The sequence below is a fragment of the Mya arenaria genome, chromosome 3 (genome assembly GCF_026914265.1).
Source record: "Mya arenaria isolate MELC-2E11 chromosome 3, ASM2691426v1".
NCBI classification, from domain to species: Eukaryota; Metazoa; Mollusca; class Bivalvia; order Myida; family Myidae; genus Mya; species Mya arenaria.
The window spans coordinates 46,189,088-46,210,430 of NC_069124.1; the positions used below are offsets into that span (position 1 = coordinate 46,189,088).

General features: G+C 36.4%; 1 protein-coding gene and 1 long non-coding RNA gene across 3 annotated transcripts; one reads left to right on the top strand and one right to left on the bottom strand.

Moving 5' to 3' along the window:
* Positions 1–220: 220 nt before the first annotated feature.
* On the bottom strand, positions 221–5,277 carry LOC128228547 (uncharacterized). 2 transcript variants are annotated; one of them, XR_008259941.1, is made up of 3 exons: positions 5,214–5,277; positions 3,159–3,396; positions 221–507 (listed from the first exon to the last, which is right to left on the bottom strand). It is a non-coding gene; the product is annotated as an uncharacterized LOC128228547 (long non-coding RNA). The 2 variants fall into 2 exon arrangements; XR_008259940.1 differs by lacking the exon at positions 5,214–5,277 and adding an exon at positions 4,839–5,188.
* Positions 5,278–5,370: 93 nt separating this feature from the next.
* On the top strand, positions 5,371–20,778 carry LOC128226498 (acylglycerol kinase, mitochondrial-like). The gene is made up of 13 exons (XM_052936401.1): positions 5,371–5,519; positions 5,690–5,729; positions 11,096–11,175; positions 11,776–11,851; positions 14,078–14,176; positions 14,694–14,726; positions 15,119–15,213; positions 15,982–16,131; positions 16,701–16,939; positions 17,770–17,879; positions 19,123–19,190; positions 20,013–20,109; positions 20,649–20,778. Exons 1-13 carry the CDS (start codon positions 5,410–5,412, stop codon positions 20,760–20,762), a joined length of 1,311 nt encoding a protein of 436 aa, XP_052792361.1. The 5' UTR covers positions 5,371–5,409; the 3' UTR covers positions 20,763–20,778.
* Positions 20,779–21,343: the final 565 nt, after the last annotated feature.

Genomic DNA, 21,343 nt, shown 5'->3' on the forward strand with positions numbered 1-21,343 from the left:
TGAGGAGCAAGTATTATACTGGAAAATGTTTAAACAAAGTCATGGTCTTATTTATTGAGTCAATGGTATAGCCATTTTTTGTTTAAAACATTAATAACCAATCAAATGAATGATTACATGCAAAACTTGAATCAACGGTGCCATAAACATGACTTTTTTGTCTTTACTTCTATAAAACAACTAAGTCATCTTAAACCTCACACCCTTTAAAAAGACAATATACATTTGTATCATCAGTCATTTCATTTTAATTCTTCCAATTATAAGAATACACAGTGCATTTATCATAAATGATAAGCATATGTACAAAGCACTTTAAAACAAAAGCTCAGTTATAACCAAACCAATTATCAATGTTTATCATCACCCATGGCCCTGGTCTGTTTTATCTTTTCAAGTCTTTTTTCAAGTTCTGCCACCCTGTTCGGATCTCTTTGACTAATGGCAAACCGTTCTTGAAACTTCTTGAAGTTGAGCAATTTGTCAGGGTTTCTATCCGAATATATCCTGGAAAGAAAAGAAAATTCAATTTTTAGTTGTGTTGAATGTGAATGAAAAGAATTTGTAGTCAACAAATTGGCAAAACTTTTTTGGGACCAAATTTGAAAGATAACCCATACCAATCAAAGTGGGAATGTTTGGATGTAGATGTGAATTTCGATCTTCAAAATCAAAAACAGGGTTTATTTTTTAATTTCAGACTACTGGGTTTGTCCCTGTATTTTTCATTGTATTCAGATAAGGGTGAATGGCAATCAAAGGCAAATTAAACATTGAAATTGTAACCACCGGTTCCCGGCCTCCACAGCAATTAAAACCACAACAAGAGATGTTTGTCAAACATTATGCCCCCTGAGCGCCAAGTTGCCAGAAATATTTGGACAATTGAATGAAATATGCATGGACTGAAATGACAGCTGATTTGTCATTGGATGCATATGAGGCAGGTCATCTACTGGTCATACCTAATCTTCATGTCAAGTTTGATGACCATAGGTCCGGGAATTGTTGAGTTATCACTCGGACAAGCTTTGGTCTTCCAACAGACCGACCGACATGTGCAAAGCAATTATATAACCCCTCTGCTTCGAAGGGGGGCATAATTAAACTTAAGAAGGCAAATAAATGCCCAACTAAAATAGTAACATAAAAGAAAATCATTTCTATACAAACATTTATACATCAATCCCAATCATCTGTGCATGCATTAAAAAAATATGGACAATCAGAAAACCTTTTTTCAGCTTACAGTCACACTGACCTTGACCTTTGACCCACTGACCTCAAAATCAATAGGGTTCATCTGCTGGTCATGACCAATAAGCCTACCTAGTATGAGGTCCCTGGGTCAAAGCGTTCTCAAGTTATTGATCGGAAACCGTTTTTCATGTTAAGGTCACACTGACCTTGACCTTTGACCCACTGACCTCAAAATCAATAGGGTTCATCTGCTGGTCATGACCAATACACCTACCAAGTATGAGGTCCCTGGGTCAAAGCGTTCTCAAGTTATTGATCGGAAACCGTTTTTCATGTAAAGGTCACACTGACCTTGACCTTTGACCCACTGACCTCAAAATCAATAGGGTTCATCTGCTGGTCATGACCAATAAGCCTACCTAGTATGAGGTCCCTGGGTCAAAGCGTTCTCAAGTTATTGATCGGAAACCGTTTTTCATGTTAAGGTCACACTGACCTTGACCTTTGACCCACTGACCTCAAAATCAATAGGGTTCATCTGCTGGTCATGACCAATACACCTACCAAGTATGAGGTCCCTGGGTCAAAGCGTTCTCAAGTTATTGATCGGAAACCGTTTTTCATGTAAAGGTCACACTGACCTTGACCTTTGACCCACTGACCTCAAAATCAATAGGGTTCATCTGCTGGTGATGACCAATACACATACCAAGTATGAGGTCCCTCGGTCAAAGCGTTCTCAAGTTATTGATCGGAAACCATTTGGTATTCCGACCGACCGACAGACAGACCGACCGACATGTGCAAAACAATATACCCCACTTTTGTAAAGGTCACACTGACCTTGACCTTTGACCCACTGACCTCAAAATCAATAGGGTTCATCTGCTGGTGATGACCAATACACATACCAAGTATGAGGTCCCTCGGTCAAAGCGTTCTCAAGTTATTGATCGGAAACCATTTGGTATTCTGATCGGAAACCATTTGGTATTCCGACCGACCGACAGACAGACCGACCGACTTGTGCAAAACAATATACCCCACTTTTTTCAAAAGGGGGCATAATTAATAAATACTTTACTTGGCCTTATCAGACCAACATTCTGGGGATGGGTGGTTAAGGTTGGGAGTTTTTCAGTCGTCTTCTTATTAACCTTCTAACCTTCTCAAATCCGAAAGAAAACAAAGTGAAATAAAAACCTTATGCTCACTGGTGAGGCTTAAAACCTTCAGGTCGCAGGTATTTTTGTGAGTCTGTTACGTAAGTAAAGCAAAACAAACAGTATATTTATTGTAGCCTAATGGGCTTTTTAGTCGGCTTTTTAGTCTGACAGGGCGGAAAATGCATTTACAGGCAGGAAGAGTAAATATTTTACCAGGCATCACTCTAGCATATCTGAATCATGCCCCTCTATCATCCTAGCACATATGGAACACTCCCTGGTACAGCCCTCTCTATCTTTAAGTCTGGCTATACCCTAGTATATTTTCTTAAATGTTTAAGATAAGCGAAAGACATTTATCGAAATGATTATGTGGATAAAATTTATTATGAATGTAAAGTATTATTAATTAAAGCTGCACTCTCACAGATTGAACATTTCTTATTTTTTTGTCTTGGAACAAGCCAATTTGGGCGAAAATGCATGGAAAGCAGTGATTTAAGATTGCCGCCAAAATATCAGATCACAGATTTTCATATTTATGTTCAGAGATCCGTGTTTTATACATTTATTTTAAAGCATTAGTAGCGCTTTTAGTCATAAAACATTTGAACGCTAATATGAAAAACTGTGATCTGATCTTTTGTCAGCAGTCTTGTATCGCTGGTTTTCAGTTATTTACGCAGAAATTGGATCATTCCATGACAAAAAAAAAAAAAGTTATCAAAACAGTAAACCTGTAAAAGTGCAGCATTAATGTAGTTAAAATTAAAAAAAACAAAAACATCTTACGCTGCAAATGCAAATAAGGAAATTATGGAAACAAGGCTTGTTGATATAAATGTATTTCTCCATTTCCATAGTTTCGTTCCGCGAAGGAAGCCATCTTTTTTCACCTCTCTACCTCGTCTTTCAAGGGGTTTTGGTTGCAACGTCATAGTTGTATGTGTAGATTTCACTATATTGTAAGATGAATAGTTCACATCATGTCATTTCTTGAACACAGGTATTTGCTGCCTGTTTATTTGTACTGAAAGAAAACAACAGCAATTTTTTAATAGATGTGAATAATTTAGATACATGTACTAATAAATTTGAAAAGTGATATTTCAAAATCTTTGGTAATGTTGATTCAATATTTGATCAATGTTGTGAAAACATAAGGAAACTAAAAATGCACTTTTAAAATATCTTTGACTGGAGAGTTCTGGGCATTGCATCACAAGTACATATTTTCACTGTTACATGTGTACTAGATAATAAGTGATCATCTTGAGCAGTTATAAAGTTATGGTCAAGTTTTTGCACACTGATGCAAACAATGCCAAGGCAATAACAATACTTAAATTTAAAAAAACAACAACAACAAAAACAGACAAGGTAATCCCATAAAAGTGTAGCTCATTTTTATGTTACCGCCAAATAGATTACTATTTTATTTCAAAGCACTAACTCTAATGGGTTTTAGATTTTATAGTCTTCAGCATATATTGGCTGCATTAAAGCCTGGACCAACCCTGTGGCAGTGTTTGTTGAAAAATTTAAAGGGGCTGTACTCCGTATGACAAAATAGCAAAAAAAAGAAAATTGTCGAAAACTGACATTAACTTGGTATCGATGCATTGAAACTTACTAACTGAAGTACCACATAGTTTACAATTAATTTATTTTTCACATTTTTTTCGTATTTTACCATTAAAAAAGATTAGTAGGTATGTTTACCTAGTAGAATTCATTCCTTATGCGTGATTGGCTAGTTGATATTATCACGTGATATTACCAAGTTAGATATATAGCTTAAATATTCCAACCATCTATGGTAAGCCTTCGTAGCACAGTGGATACGACACTGGACTGCAATTTTGGCGACAGCGGTTCGAACCCGGTCTCGGACTCAATTTTTTTTTTTACATTTTGGTAATTTTTTTTACAATTATGATATCAAAGAGTAAAACATTTTATTAAATAATTGTCCTGAGATATGTTACAGAAAAAACCTTTTTATGGTGCCAATCTGGTGTAGTCCCTTTAAAAGAAAAATTAAAGGAAAGAAATTCACTGTTAACAGTGGGAGTGGTTAAGTCATGGTGAACAATTAAGAACTCTGTGCTTGTTTAAATCAATAATGAATACCATCTTAAATGTCACAGCACTAAGAAATAAAAAAAAGAGGATCATCTTGGTTAAGGAGGCTGTCAGGATCTTTTCAAGTCACCAGGTTCAGCTTGTATGCTTTATCAAGTTTGCATAGCAGTATATGCCGCTATATTTTGTTAAGTAATAGTATTGTCTAGACTCGTCTAACACCACTGCAACTTGACAGTTTCTCTAGACTAAGGTTTTTCAATGACCAGAAGATTCCACTTCATAGATTCAAATGACATGATAGAACCCTCTAGACTTTACTAGTGCCATTATGGTGAAACTATCTGGTATTTAACAGTATTGTCATAGTCATAAGTGTTGACTCACACAATCATAGAGTATGTGAGTTACCAAGGTTGATTAGCTCACTAACTGGTAGAGCACCTGACTTGCATCAATCCCTGGACCGTCCCAATACTTTTCTGTGTCTGTGACATTTGGCACCCGATGTAGTACTATGGCTAGTCACAGAGTGCCGTTTGCACGAGTCAAGAGTTTGCACGAGTTATGGTCCATTCTGTCTGGGATACAGACTGTATTCCAGCATTAAGGAGCGCAAATTTTACTCACAGTACTAACTCGCACAGGTCATTTAGTACGTTAGTTATACGGGGATCAATATACTCTCAGAGAAATTAGTATTTAGTTCATTTGTAGTAGTAAGTTACTAAAACTACATTATAACAAACGTAAGTCATTTACCAATGCTGTCGGTGAAGGGTACACAGAACTGGTTTATCTTTCGTATGCTATGATTGGACTGTTGTTTTAAAAACGACCAATGAAATTGCTTTATAGAACCAAATCTTAAAATGGTACTCGGCCCGATCGTAAATAGCATTTGGCAAACCGGGTCAAAGAAAAGTAATATGGATGCGCCCATGAAAGAAATGTCAACATGAAGTTTATTGTTAATTTTGCAAAAACAATCCGAAATCACTGGAAAAAGTCTATTGTATTTACAGGCATTGGGATTTATGGTGTCAAATACGCAAATGAATTATACGAGTATGCTCAATATATGATTAGCATGCGTAATATTGTTATAAGTGTACAACTTCATTTGCTCGACCGACATACATTTATTTTAATATAATTTAATTTCGACAATAACGTGTGTGAAATTGGTATTCTATATTTTGAAAATTTGCCCAATGCAATTTATATTGTTATTGCAGAGAGGACCTACTGAGAAGGGAGTACTGTGCAGAAGCAAAGGTTGTTCAATATCGGTTTTATTTTATAGTGAAATATCATGGGCTTTTTCACTGCAGGGAAAATATCAATTTTCACTGCTCTTATTGATTTTGGTTACCCTTACGTAATGCAGTGTTCACTGTGCTCAGTAAGAACCTTTCAAAAATGATGTCACCCAAATGATGGTATAAATTTAGTTTATCACCCAATTTTCCATTTGAAGTTTATTAAATTGTTATGTTTCTGAAATTCTATCATACAAGAAACAGAAAATGTGTTTATTTTCGATGTAAGATCAAAATTTATTATGCCCCCCTTCGAAGAAGGGGGGTATATTGCTTTGCACATGTTGGTCGGTCCGTCGGTAGACCAAAGCTTTTCCGAGCGCTTACTGAACAATTCCTGGATGTATGGTCATCAAACTTGACATGAAGGTTGGGCCTGACCAGTAGATAACCCCTATTGACTTAAGGGTTCATCGGGTCAAAGGTCAAGGTCACAGTGACCTTTAATGGTAAAATAATTTTAAATATTGTCTGTCCGAGTGATAACTCAACAATTCCTAGACATATGGTTATCAAACTTGATATGGAAGTTGGGCCTGACCAGTAGATGACCCCTATTGTTTTTGGGGATCATCAGGCCAAAGGTCAAGGTCACAGTGATTATGAATGGTAAAAGGTTGTCTGAGTGATAATTCGACAATGCCTGCACCCATGGCCCTCATATTGGACTTAGAGGTTGGGCCAGACCAGTAGATGACCCCTATTGTTTTTTGGGGTCATTGGGCCAAAGGCCAAGGTCAGGGTTTCCGCCAGGAATTTCATAAGGCATGTCGGAAGGGGAGGGTTTGGGAGGGGTGTCCCCTCCTGACGTCAATTTTTTTTTATTTTTGTATCCAAAATGGTGCAATTTCCTGCATTTTAAACAAGTTTACAGTTATGTTCCTATGATTTAGAATTACCAACTCAAGTCTGATTAACATTAAAAATATTTGTGAAAAGGTTTAAGGGTTTCTCTTCATTAAATATGGGTATTTCTCAAGTTTTCCGACAATACAATATCGACGGTATTGATCAACTCATGTTTCGTTTCGTTTAGTGCGGGTATTATTTATATTGACACCGTTGACGTCACAGCAAACCGTGTAAAGCAAGCATGCTGGAACACAAAAGAGCCCGGAGCAAAAGCGACTGCTCGTGGGTGTATTCGTATTTAAAGCTGCAACAGCTAATATTTTTAAAGTCGGGTCGGCTAAATAATACCTTAAAGGGAATGTAATGTGTATTTCCGATTTATTTATCTTTTTACTAAATAAATTAAAAGAACGATAAAATAATCAAAGTTTAATAATAAGCAACACAAAATATAACTTTACACTAAACTAAAGACGGGAACGCGACTCAAGTACATACGACGACATAGCATAACCCTTGTTTATAATAACACCGATATCTTAACACGGTTCTCAATTACAATTTAATAATTTAATTGGTTAACAAACGCACTCGGGATTAAAAAACAAAATAAAACGACACATGATTTATGTTACGAAATCAATTAACAACTTATTGTTTACTTTGCGTTCATAGATGATTATAGGGACGAAGGTCGGTGGTGTTTTTCACCTATTCCTATTTGATAAAGAATAGGAGGAGTTTGGTTAATTGCACTGTTGAACCTCACCGACACGCCTTCATGCTGTCGTCGATCCTGAATGGCTGATACAAATGCCTTAAAAGTCCCGACACGCCTTCTGGCTGTCAGTCAACCGTTGCAACCATTGGACTCGTAACAAAACTGTGTTTAAGTCTATTTTTAGCCAAGTCTACATGAGCGACGTTGGCGGAGGCCCAGGGAAGAGTTCTCTTTTCTTTGTAAGGGACGGACCCCCCCCCCCCCCTTAAATTGGGAAATGTTAAAAACCTTTTTGTCTGAAACCACTATGCAAATCCTTGCTATTTTGAACAAGGCTTTATTTAGTGGTCCACTACCATGGTTGTTCAAATTATGCCCCTTGGGTCAAAACTGGCACTGCCCTGGGTGTCACTATTTTCCTAGAGACTTATTTAAGAAATATTTTCAAAATCTTCTTGTTTCAAACCACAAGACCCATACCTTTGATATTTGTTGTGGAGCATCATATGATGCAATTGAAAACATTTGAAATAATGCCCCTTGGGCAAAAGCTGTCCCCACCCCTTTTGACTTACTTGATATTTGTTGTGGAGCATCATATGATGCAATTGAAAACATTTGAAATAATGCCCCTGGGGCAAAAGCTGGCCCCACCCCTTTTGACTTACCGTAATTATTAATTTTTAAAGCTACAGTAATGAAATTTTGACCATGTGAACAGTTTTGCAAACAAGCATTAATGTTTTCCTCGGATGTCCTTGACTTTGACCGACTTTTTATTTTTAAAGCTACAGAAATGAAATTTTGACGATGAGTACAGTTTTGAAAGCATGCATTTTTTACCCTAAGATTACCTTTACTTGGCACATATTAAAATAGTTCATGCAACTAATCTGCTTACAAAACTACATGTATTGTCAAAACTGATGATTGATTTGATAAGGGTTGTCGCTACGCGGATTAAAGCATGTCGGCATAATTAACGCGTGTCGGTAATTAGCCTTGCCAGCGGAAGGCACGTCGGGCCCGACAAGCCATAAAGGGCTGGCGGAAACCCTGAAGGTCACAGTAACCTTTATCACAAAAATTAACAAATTTTCTCCCAGTGATATCTCATCAATGCCTGACCCTATGATCATCAAACTTGACATGAAAGTTGGGCTTGACCAGGAGATGACCCTTATTGATTTTAGGAGTCATTGGGTCAAAGGTCAAGTTCACTGTGACCTTGAATGCGAAAATGTTTCGAGTGATAACTCAACAATGCCTGCACCCATGGCCCTCAACCCTGACTTGGAGTTGTGTCTGACCTGTTGATGACCCCTTATGATTTTAGGGGTCATCGGGTCAAAGGTTAAGGTCACAGTGACCTTGAATGAAAAAAGCTTGTCTGTGTGATAAATTGTTAATGCCTGCACCCATGGCCCTCAAACTTGACATTTAGATTTTTGGAGACCAGCTGATGAGCTATGGATTTTGAGGTCATAGAGTCAAAGGTCATGGTCATAACACACTCTATCCTCACACTTTGAATGGTCATAATCTAAAAAACAGCCTCAACGGCATCAAATGTCAGTGACAAATCAGCTGTCCATGCATATTTCATTCAATTGTCCATATAATCATGACAACATAGCGCTCAGGGGGGCATATGTTTGACAAAATCTCTTGTTTCACTTGTATTAACCACAGAAAACACCTGTGCGGCTTATGAAAATAATGCTCTCTGTTCAAGTCATACATTTTTTTTAAATTTTTACACCGAAATTCAACAAGTATACTTGAAAAATATAATCTCTGAAAAAGTTTTTAAATTAAGCACATTATTGCATTATTTTTAGCTCTTCTTTAGGCCTTATGCGATGGTAATGTGTACGTAGTATGTGCATCCGTGCGTCTGTAAACAATTGCTTGGGAACACGATACAGTTTTGATTGGATCTCGATGAAACTTGTACAGTATCTAGATATCTATTAGAGCTTGGTTCCTTTCGAAAACCAGCCAGATACCCCAATGCATGCCTAGATTATGGCCCTTGATAGTATCAAAAAATGCTATTGTGTAAACAATTGGTTGTGAACACGATACAGTCTTCAGTTTTGATTGTATATCAATGAAACTTGTACAGTATTTAGATATCCATTAGAGCTCGGTTCCTTTTGAAAACCAGCCAGATCTGCCCATGCATACCTAGATTATGGGCCTTGAAAGTATTAAAAAATCAGTTCGTCTGTAAACAATTGGTTGTGAACACGATACAGTCTTCAGTTTTGGTTGGATCTCGATGAAACTTGTACAGTATTTAGATAACCATTAGAACTCGGTTCCTTTTGAAAACCAGCCAGATCTGCCCATGCATGCCTGGATTATGGGTCTTGAAAGTATAAAAAATGCTATTTTAAGCTAAGTCTATTTTTAGCCAAGTCTACATGAGCGACGTTGGCGGAGGCCCAGGGAAGAGTTCTCTTTTCTTTGTAAGGGACGGCCCCCCCCCCCTTAAATTGGGAAATGTTAAAAACCTTTTTGTCTGAAACCACTATGCAAATCCTTGCTATTTTGAACAAGGCTTTATTTAGTGGTCCACTACCATGGTTGTTCAAATTATGCCCCTTGGGTCAAAACTGGCACTGCCCTGGGTGTCACTATTTTCCTAGAGACTTATTTAAGAAATATTTTCAAAATCTTCTTGTTTCAAACCACAAGACCCATACCTTTGATATTTGTTGTGGAGCATCATATGATGCAATTGAAAACATTTGAAATAATGCCCCTTGGGCAAAAGCTGTCCCCACCCCTTTTGACTTACTTGATATTTGTTGTGGAGCATCATATGATGCAATTGAAAACATTTGAAATAATGCCCCTGGGGCAAAAGCTGGCCCCACCCCTTTTGACTTACCGTAATTATTAATTTTTAAAGCTACAGTAATGAAATTTTGACCATGTGAACAGTTTTGCAAACAAGCATTAATGTTTTCCTCGGATGTCCTTGACTTTGACCGACTTTTTATTTTTAAAGCTACAGAAATGAAATTTTGACGATGAGTACAGTTTTGAAAGCATGCATTTTTTACCCTAAGATTACCTTTACTTGGCACATATTAAAATAGTTCATGCAACTAATCTGCTTACAACACTTCCTGTCCTCAGATGTTGAACGTGCAGCGTTTTCAGCTAACCCAAACTCTAAAAGTGAACTATATATTTGTTGCCTATTACTCAAATGTACATGCTCTGGATTGAAAATGACCACAAGAGCCATGCCAGTAGAGCATAGGCCCTTTTGGGCCTCTTTTTTTTGATTCTATACCCAATGATAATAATCCACATCCAATATTGAAAACATATATACCGGTATTGCAAAGTATTGTAGTCTGTTTTCAACTCCAGTGCATATCTGCTGTATTCCATGCTGCTGACATCAAGTTATAACAAGAATCATTGTTCAAATTTAAAATGATGTCATAATTTTTTTAAATAGTCGTTAGTGCGTCATTGAAACTACATTTATTATGATATTATGAGGTTCAGTGCCTTGTGAAATCTATATAAAATAATATCCACTTGAGTAGAATAAAACATTCCGGGTCAAAACCCAGTACTGATAACCTTAATACATTTTCCCTTTCAAGACATCAATTGTATAATGATCTATTAGCAGATTTTTTGTGCTGCCTCAAAAGTCGAGGCAGTCAAATAACCTTACATCAGCCTATAGAAAGCAATACCCGAAAATTCTTTTTTTCCAGAAATTTGGGGACCAGGCCTCCTCCTTTGGAGAAAAGAGCAGAAAGATAACTGTTTTTCTCAATCCTGCTGCAAGAGGAGGGTAGGTTAATATATTATTTCCAGAAATGAAATACTTGTATTTGATATAAAAATGACCTGCAAAGTTTCTTAGATATTAATTTATGGTCAGTTGATATTAAATCTGTATTTTTTATAAACTAAAGAAAACATATAATTGTGTGTGTGTATTACACAATCATTATACTTCTTTTTATTTTCATACCAAAACTTCAGCTTTTCTTGAAAATTTTATTTTGTGGATTATCATCATTAACTTTAAAGCTCCACTTTCACAGTTTTGAAAACTTTAAATTTTTGTCTTGGAAAGAGCCATTTTTTGCTAAAATCCATAGAAACCAGTTATAAAAGACTGCTGCCATAAAACAGATTGCAGATTTTTATATTTAAATTCAAAAATTGATGTTTTATGCATTTTTCTTAAACCGTTAGTAATGGTTTAAGCCATAAAACATTAATTTTCGTAAGGAAATATGAAAATCTGCAATCCGATCTTTTTTCAGCAATCTTTTATCATTGGTTTGATATTCACGCCAAATTTTGCTCTTTCCAAGACAAAAAATAAAAAAGTTGGTATATCTGTGAGAGTGCAGCTGTAATTGTTGTTAAAATGATTTTACAGGAGAGGCAGAAAGTTGTTTGAGAAGAATGCTGCCCCATTGCTGTATCTGGCTGGCATAGAGGTCAATGTGGTCAAAGTGAGTATGTATGTCTAAACAGGTTGTCCGGTTAGCACACTCCCTTCTCACCAAGGCGACCCAGGTTTGATTTTCGACCTGGGCACATGTGAGTTTGGTTAATTGTCACCAAGCCGGACAAGTGGGTTTTCCCTGGGTACTCCGGTTTGCCCCACAACACAAGACCACACTCTCGCGCAACATTGTGCCAACGAGAGTGACTTAATATAAGCTGTCATAGCTTTCTTCACAATCATAGTAAAATATATAACGTTTAAACTAAACAGGAATTGGATCTGAAGCAGCACTCACACTGTTTCACTATTGGGCTGGATCTTATAGCGATGTGGTAGAGTGTTTACCTGCAGAGGGAGAGACCATTGTTTTTAACCAGGTTTTCAACGAAAACCGGGTTATTAGAATGAGGTTGTTGTTGGGCGGGTGGGCGGGCGGTCGTCAAACATTGGTTTCTGTTCAATAACTTTAGTTAGCATTGATAGATATTGATGAAACTTGGTGTGTAGGTAGCTTATGGGAAGAACTAGCTTGGGATTGCTTTTGAGGGGGGGTGGGGCTAAGATCAAGGTCACTTTTACTAAAAATAGAAAAATGGTTTCTGTCCAATAACTTTAGTTAGCATGGATAGATATTGACGAAACTTGGTGTGTAAGTTGCTTATGTGAAGAGCTAGCTTGGGATTGCTTTTGAGTGGGGAGGGGTTAAGGTCAAGGTCACTATTACTTAAAATAGAACAATGGTCAAGGTCACTGTTACTTAAAATAGAAAAATGGTTTCTGCCCAATAACTTTAGTTAGCATTGACAGATATTGATGAAACTTGGTGTGTAGGTAACTTATGTGAAGAGCTAGCTTGGGATTGCTTTTGAGGGGGGTGGGGCTAAGGTCAAGGTAGCCTGTTACTAAAAATAGAAAAATGGTTTCTGCCCAATAACTTTAGTTAGGATTGATAGTTATTGACGAAAGTTGGTGTGTAGGTAGCTTATGTGAAGAGCTAGCTCGGGATTGCTATTGAGGGGGAGGGGCTAAGGTCAAGGTCACTGTTACTTAAAATAGAAAAATGGTTTCTGCCCAATAACTTTAGTTAGCATTGACCGATATTGATAAACTTGGTGTGTAAGTTGCTTATGTGAAGAGCTAGCTTGGGATTGCTTTTGAGTGGGGAGGGGCTACGGTCAAGGTCACTATTACTTAAAATAGAAAAATGGTCAAGGTTACTGTTACTTAAAATAGAAAAATGGTTTCTGCCCAATAACTTTAGTTAGCATTGAGCGATATTGATGAAACTTGGTGTGTAGGTAGCTTATGTACAGAGCTAGCTTGTGATTGCTTTTGATGGGGTTGGGGCTAAGGTCAAGGTCGTCTGTTACTAAGAATAGAAAAATGGTTTCTGCCCAATAACATAAGTTAGCATTGATAGATATTGATGAAACTTAGTGTGTAGGTAGCTTATGTGAAGAGCTAGCTTGTTATCCAAATCAGTTGCACAAAGCATATTTGTATAGTCCATTACATTATATATGTATTACATTGAGGGTGGTGTTAGAGTGGTACAGGTTTACCATTGTCACCTCTCATCCACGTCTCTTTGGGTTCAAGGCCAACCACTGATGTTTTCTTGGGTCCTATAGAAACCAGTCTCTTCATAGACAACATAAATGTTCTCAATTTTATACTCTGTTAACCTTTGTAACAATCACTCTTAAATAAATTGTCAGAACAACAACAACTATGAATCAAAGTAAGTAAAATGCAGTTAAATGAATCAAAAAAAGTTAAAGGTTAATTATAATACCATAATTCTGTCTTATACATTTTTTGTACTGTTATTTTGGTATATATTTCCCCTTCATACCAGTAGTTGTCTTTAATGTAATGCCGGATTACTATTAATGATATGAAATGATAATGGATAGGGTCAAATCTAGGATTTCATGTTATGTATGGGACATAAGACCCTGGCCCCATTATAATCTTATAGGAAATTTTCGAAATAAAGGTGGAAGCTACCAGCATTCAAAGGATCTCCCATGATATAATGCTTGTCAATAATAATTTTAAGTGGCCAATCTTAGCATATACTATTCCATTTCCATATTGTTACATTAATTATGTACCTATTTTAGCAAATTAAATCTAATCAGTATGATTAGAAAAATAAGAGCTTTACTCTGGAAAAAAACACCTGCAAGAGGTACTGGAGGTCCTAACAATGATATTTGTATTTTAGACGGAGTATGAAGGTCAGGTGAAGGAGTTTTTCAAGTACCTGGAGACACAACATGTTGATGGTATTGTCGTGGCTGGGGGAAACGGAACACTGGTTGAGGTGAGATTGTTCATACATATTATCAGTGTTAAAATGATACCTTGACAATAAAAAAGGAAACCATTCAAGTTATTTTGCAACTATTAGATTGAGCAAAATACCGAACAATAAAAACTAGGTGTAACCCGATCTAACATAGTGTACCTTTAAAGTGTCTGCGTTAAAAGAAAACAATGGAGGTATTGTCATAGCCGTGTTGTAGTTGTTGGCGTGTGATAAAACTAATAAAACATTTAAGATATTGATATGAAACTTGCTACATATGTTGCCATAGGCGATATGCACATGTATGGTAAGACCCCTAACTCTGGCTTGAATTATGTCCCTTGTTTTGACTGAGAAAAACAACAGGAGAACATTGGTGTTTGCTTACTGTAATGTTTTATGTTGTGTTAATTATTCTGCTTAAGTCGTAACCATCATGCATGACACAGTTCTTTTTATTACCTATTTTAGGAAATACTTTGGCAATAGGTTTGTACTTCATACAAAACAACGTTTTTCTTTTTAATTACAGACTGTCACAGGCATTCTGCGAAAGGAAAATACGGTTTGTTATGAGCCCATTATGTTAGCAGTGAAAATGTAAGGCAAAAGATAGAATCAGACTAAGAAGTAGTTCATATAAAAGATAGTCAAACCAATAATAGTGTAGTGTAAAATGGATCTCATTTAATGTACATGAAACAATAGAAATCTAACCTAGTTTACTTTTAAAAACGCTTACAAGCATCTCTTGTGCTCATTTAAAAAAAATCATTGATTAAAGGATCAACTTACGATATTGTTACAGTTTACTAACAACCAAAGTTTATATAAAAAAAAACACAGCAGAATTTAAGAAATCTCTTCATTTTAATGATGATTTCATTTGTAAAGTGCTTAACAAATACATGAACAACTTCAGTTTCCTTTTAAACCTGAAACTTTCCTCCTTTTCAGACATTTAGTCGCAAGGTTCCAGTGGGTGTGATACCTGTTGGAGAAACGAACATGTTTGCCACATATTTCTATGGTGCTGATAAGACTGAAGTTAGGTAACAGTTTTAAAGATAACAAAATATTAGGGATGTTTTAGGGAATTTGTGGCCACGTAGCTATTAATTGAAAAAAAAAAAACATTTCTGAAGGCTAATGTATTTTTTAACCATACACAAATTATATGTTTTCGTTTTGTTTAACCATTAAAACTGATCATCAAATTTGTTAAACATAGTAAAGCATTGAAATGAAAACATTTCTTGGCATCAACCTATATTGTTCGCCTTGAAGATGTTACCATATCATTAGGTTTGGAGATCAAAAGTGTGTGTTATACAAAAGACAGTAGTCACATAAGGTCAGGTCAAAGTTTATGTGAACTTGTATGTGTAGGTACGTGTAATGGTTGAGGTTGAGTTTGAAGGTTGTTTGTGAAATATTGCTTTGAAATTGTACTTGTATGATGGCTGAATGTAGTCACGCAGATACTCCCATTGATAACTTTTTTGTGTTTTCTAATGTCTTTCGAAACATATTTGGACAACAGAGTGCACAAAAAGTAGTCCACAAGTTCACATTGCTATACAAGTTGTGTTTTGCCGTACAAGTTGTGTTTTGCAATACACTCTATTGTCATTTGTTTCTGGTTAAGTAAGGGGCAATGGGGTAAGCTTTCAAACAGGTTGAAAAATAAGGCACTTAGTAGGATTTTATTTTACACAGTTAACATTTCTGTGAGATATATTTATACAGTTTAAAATCTGGCAAAAGCTTCTATCTGATTTGTAGTCATATATTATGTTTACTCATTTTGTCAATTCCAGGCGTATGCTTGATGCTGCCATGGCAGTGGTGAAAGGCTCTACTGAGAAGCTGGATGTTCTGAAAATAGAGGGAGATGGGGGAAAGACGACCTACGCTCTGTGTGGACTACAGGCAGGGGTGTATAGGGACGCCAGAGGGAGGGCCTCCAAGTGAGTTGCTCACAATATATAGGGGTACCATTTGGTAGTTCTGAAGATAGAGGGAGACAGGGGAAAGACAACAAGGCCCTGTGTGGACTACAGGTACGGGTGTATAGGAACGCCTGGCAGAGGGCTTCCAACTAATCTTCTGAGATATAAGGGTAACATTTGGTGGGTTCTGAAGAAAGAAAGGGATGAGAGTAAGACAAAATTCTCCCTGAGTAGACTCAAGATGGGGGTGTACAGGGGTGACACACAGAGGGCTTCCATGATGGGACAGAGTGGTAGGGATAACATTAGGTGTGTACTAAAACTGGATGTTCTACTATGATGTATAAAGAGAAGGTATGGTAAGCAGTGCTCATGTATGGCTAGTCGACCGACTTACCATTTTCTTTTTGTACATGAGGATGCTAAGAGATGATACTAGCTATTAATTTATAGAGAGAAAATGAATAGCATTTTCATTGAGATTATGCAAAAAATATATTGTTCTTATCTGGGACAAATAATATAATAATCCTTCTCCCAGTTCTTATTCACATAATTCTAAAACGTTAACCTTGATTTTCTACCAGGTACTGGTACTTGGGGCCCCTGAAGCACCGGTTCACATACCTCCGTTCCAGCTTTGGACTATGGCCTCCTGTGATGCACGGGAAACTCGAGTATACTGAAGCTCGAGACACTGACATACCTGTCAAGAAAGCGGCTGAGAAATTTATCGAGGAGAAACCAGCTCAGCAGAGCAGAAGCTTTGTTATGTCCATTCTGGGAATATTTAGTGGACATTTTAGGTCCAAAATGCAGAAAGCAGGTCAGTTATTTTACTATATATTGAATATTTAAGTACATAATATTATGTACTTAGTTTAACAGTAAGTTTCAACAGTAAGTTTTGCATGCATCTTAGACTTTCTGATTTCTAGTAGGATAACTGTTGAAATAAGGCTATTGTATTGCTAATGCAGTGCTCCAGCCAGGAATTGAAAAGGGTAGGGTGCTAGGTCAAAAAGGACACTTGATGGGCATTGAATGAGCCTTAATGAGGCACGGAAGGGTCAAAAGTTCAATTCATATTGTACATGTGTTGTAACTATTGTCGATACTAAAAGTTTGTTAGGAAAACCTTTAATAGTTGTTATCTTTACTTAAGTGCCAAAGTTATGTAAAAAAACAACTTATTTTTAAAAATTGACTTGACAATATGTCCAATAAATATCAAATATAGTTCATACCGTTATCATCAAGAGGGCTATGTCAAACAAAAGTTGTCAAACAAAAGGGCACAGCATTGTAAAAGGCAGCAGGGTGCTCCCCCCTGCTATTTAGGCCTAGCTTGAGTATTGCTGATGTTTCAAATTTTATGTATTGCACTCTTATAAAAATTTGAAGAAATTCAATTACAATGCAAAACATCTAAGGCTCACTTTTAATAACTGTAATTAGAGTCAATAGCCAGTTTGTATTATAAAGTCGCTCACTGCATAGTATATTTGTAATATTGATACATATGTGTAAATGTAACACAATAAACTGTTAAGTTCATGTGTTATAAAATATGTTCTTTTCTGTTCTGTATTATATTACAGCCAGATGGCTTATTTTGCTGGACTTTTTTCATGTTGACTGGTTTTGTTATGATAGCGCCAGAAGCTGAAGAAGATGAAGTGGAGGTGGAGTACACAAACACACACACAGTCGACACCAATCTGGAGTCCCTAGAGATCACCATCTCCACTGGATACCAAACACAGGTTAAACATACAAATGTAACTCCATCAGATTAAATACTACCTGATTGTAAAGTAGGGTATGATTTCTTTGCAATTAAGTTATGGTTAGTTTAACTCCCCTGTTTTGCCAAGAAAAGGTTGGTGTCATTCCATAGGCTTTTAGTCGTAATTTGGAAACCATTCTACTAGAGATAAATTGATGATATTGAATTTGGTAGGAATAAGGGAGGCAGGTGTGTACTGATACTAGTACTTGTGTGCAAATTTTGATTTTTGGGGGTATAAATATGAATATATAAATTAATTTTTAATTTGGAAACTACAAGCCCTAGAGCTTATGGTAGATATTTGGTTTATTTGTTATCCCCCGCCGAATCGAAGGTTTCGGGAGGGGGATATTGTTTTGGTGTTGTCTGTCATTCCGTCTGTCCGGAACCATATCTTGGTTGGCATTGATCAAAAAATGGTCAGAAAGTTCCCCTTGATCATATCCCGACCACTTTAAAAGTGGGTCACATGGGATCAAAAACTAGGTCACTAGGTCAAATCTTAGAAAAATCTTTGGAACAAACTAGAGGCATTATACATGGTCTAATATTCATGAAACTTAATCAAAATATTTCCTTGATGAGCTCTTGGACGTATATAAAACTGGGTCACATATGATCGAAAATTAGGTCACTAGGTCAAATCATAGCAAAATCATTCAAATCCATAGAAACTATTACAAATGTTACTCTATATACAAAACTTTTATTCCAAATAATTCCAAACAAACTCAAACTTATATCCAACGCTCATAACGGTCCATTTCTCTGCAGCCATATTACATGTTAATATAGGAATATTCCACCTACTTTTCATTTCCAATCCATGAATTTTGCCTAATCAGGCGGGGGATATCAATTCAACGAATTTGCTTGTTTTTTTAGCAATCCTCTTCTTTTATTTAAATTCTTGGTTGAAACTGAGAAAGTAATGGTGTGACAATCATGCTTCCAATGATGCTGTTGTTGTTGTTTTTATTTTTTAAATCATTGATAATTGCTTTCTGATCAGTGGTGCATGAACATACAAAAACTATTTACTAGTATATGTATGTTTTTAAATGTGACTTCAGCAGTCAAAGTTAAATACACTTAAAAGTCACACAATATTACTAGTAGCTACACTTGACCACTCAAGATTTACAGGCACACATAGATTCTGTAACAAACATATTTTAGTTTTAAATGTATTTTTTTATTCTTGGGTTTCTTTTCAGGAAAGAAAAGGAATATCACTAGGGTTAGCGCCAGCAAACATTTCCAAAACTCACTTTATAAGTGAAGGGTAAGTAAAATTGTTCACTAAGTCTTGAAATATTTCATCTTTGCTTACAGATCTGTTTTAATTTATAATTGCTAAGCTATGATAATGATATCAATTTAAAGATAACTAATTTGCGAATAGGGCCAGAATATTACAACTTGTATTAAAGAAGGAGAATTTGTTGAAGTATATCATAACGGACATAGATTAGCCCTTAGGAAATCAGTCCATAAGCTCAAATTTGCATAGGCAGACAAGGGGCTAATGTCCCTTTCATGATATTGCACAAGCAGACAATGGCCATTATTTGGCACATGCTGACAAAAGCAAAAACTCAATATAGGACATCAGCCCCTTCACTTTAGGACATTAACCTCTCCACTCTAGGACATAAGCCCCTTCTTGATTGTGGTAAATATGACATTATCCCCTTCCACCAACAAGAGGGTAGTTTAGAAGATTATTAAGATCTGGCTAATGTCCTAGAGGCTAAAGTCATAAAGGCTAATGTCCTAGAGGCTTATGTCATAAAGGCTAATGTCCTACATTCCTAAGTTATAATTGTACATGTGCATCATACATGTCATTATGTACTACAAAATAAGATGATGCCTGTAAAAGTGTTTCTTTTTATGGTTAAAACATCTCTGAAATACTACCTGGAATAATTCTATCTTCCCTTTCATTTGAAAATCTCGACTTTTACCATTCAGCTGCCAATGATTAACTGATTCCATTAATACAATGCAATTGTTTCTGCATTAGATCTTTTGTACAAGTTAAATATTATTTTATGAACTTCATTGAACATTTTAAATAAAGTCCATCAATTTTATCCTCCAGCTGGCGGCGAATATCAGAACCAATATGGAAGATGGATTGGGACACTAACAGCCAGGTCCCATGTCGCAGGGTGAAACTGGAACCAGAAGTAAACCCGGTGAGTATGCGATGCTTTATTGTGTTATTTCTGATGGTTCTCTAGTAATGATTTTGAAGGCGAATCCCTATATCTGTTTAATTTCGAAGAAAGGTAATGCCTAACTTCAGCTTATTTGTAAAGAAAATTGCTTTTGTAACGAAACTGGGTGCAAAAATGTAAAAGTGGTTTTTAACGCTTACGAATACCAGTAGACATATTGAGACTGGTCCCATGATGATCATGTGATTAAGCTATCCAAGAATACATTAATAAAATCTTCATTACTAAAATATCAACGGGACTTTGCATTACGATGTTGCTATTTAAGCATGCATATATGTTTTCTTTAACAATGCAAAACTTGACATTTATTGGTAAGCTTTAATATGGGGGATGTTCTCCATGAATCATCATGAAACCTGCATGCCCCACAATGCTTCGCACAGTTGAAAGTGACAACCATGCCTCATGAGTCATGATTCATTTTATGAAACACATGGATGGTTTCAGGAGAACACATCTGAAACACATTGATCAAAAAAATTATCTGATTTCAGGAGAAGGAATCCTGGTACAACATAGATGGAGAGCAATTTGAAGCCATGCCCATTGAAGTCACCTTGCTGAAGAACAAACTGAAATTCTTCAAATGTCAAACACAGCCTAGCTAATAAATGTTGTAAAATTTTCATCGTGTTTTTATATTGAAAAATGCTATTAAAGATGAAACTACAGATGAATTTATAGAATTATATTTGCTGGAAAAATCTGAATAAAAAATTGAACATGTATGCACTTAATTATAATGCCTCCCTTCGAAGAAAAGGGGGTATATTGCTTTGCACACTTTTTCACATTCGGTAGACCAAAGCTTGTCCGAGGGATAACTCGACAATACCTGGACCTATGGTCATCAAACTTGAAGGTTGGGCCTGACCAGTAGATGACCCCTATTGATTTTAGGGGTCATCAGGTCAAAGGCCAAGGTCACAGTGACCTTGAATTCGAAAAGGTTGTCCTAGTTACAACTCATCAATGCTTGCACCTATGGCCCTCAAACTTGACTTGGAAGTTGGGCCTGACCAGTAGAATTCCTATGGGTTTGAGGTCATAAGGTCAAAGGTCAAGGTCACAACTCATATAGGTCATTAAAATTTAAGTCATATATGCTTATTCCCTTCTGTTAAGTGGATACATGTTTATCTGCAAATATCAGATGACTCCGTGTGTTTAGGTCAATTGGTCAAAGATT

What these genes read in the sequence shown, in the direction of transcription:
- LOC128226498 (XM_052936401.1), top strand. Translation starts at nt 5,410, where the DNA reads ATGAAGTTTATTGTTAATTTTGCAAAAACAATCCGAAATCACTGGAAA. An exon ending in GCCAGAGGGAGGGCCTCCAA is followed by an intron (nt 16,132 to 16,700) that starts GTGAGTTGCTCA and finishes ATTTTCTACCAG; the next exon opens with GTACTGGTACTTGGGGCCCC. An exon ending in TGGAACCAGAAGTAAACCCG is followed by an intron (nt 20,110 to 20,648) that starts GTGAGTATGCGA and finishes ATCTGATTTCAG; the next exon opens with GAGAAGGAATCCTGGTACAA.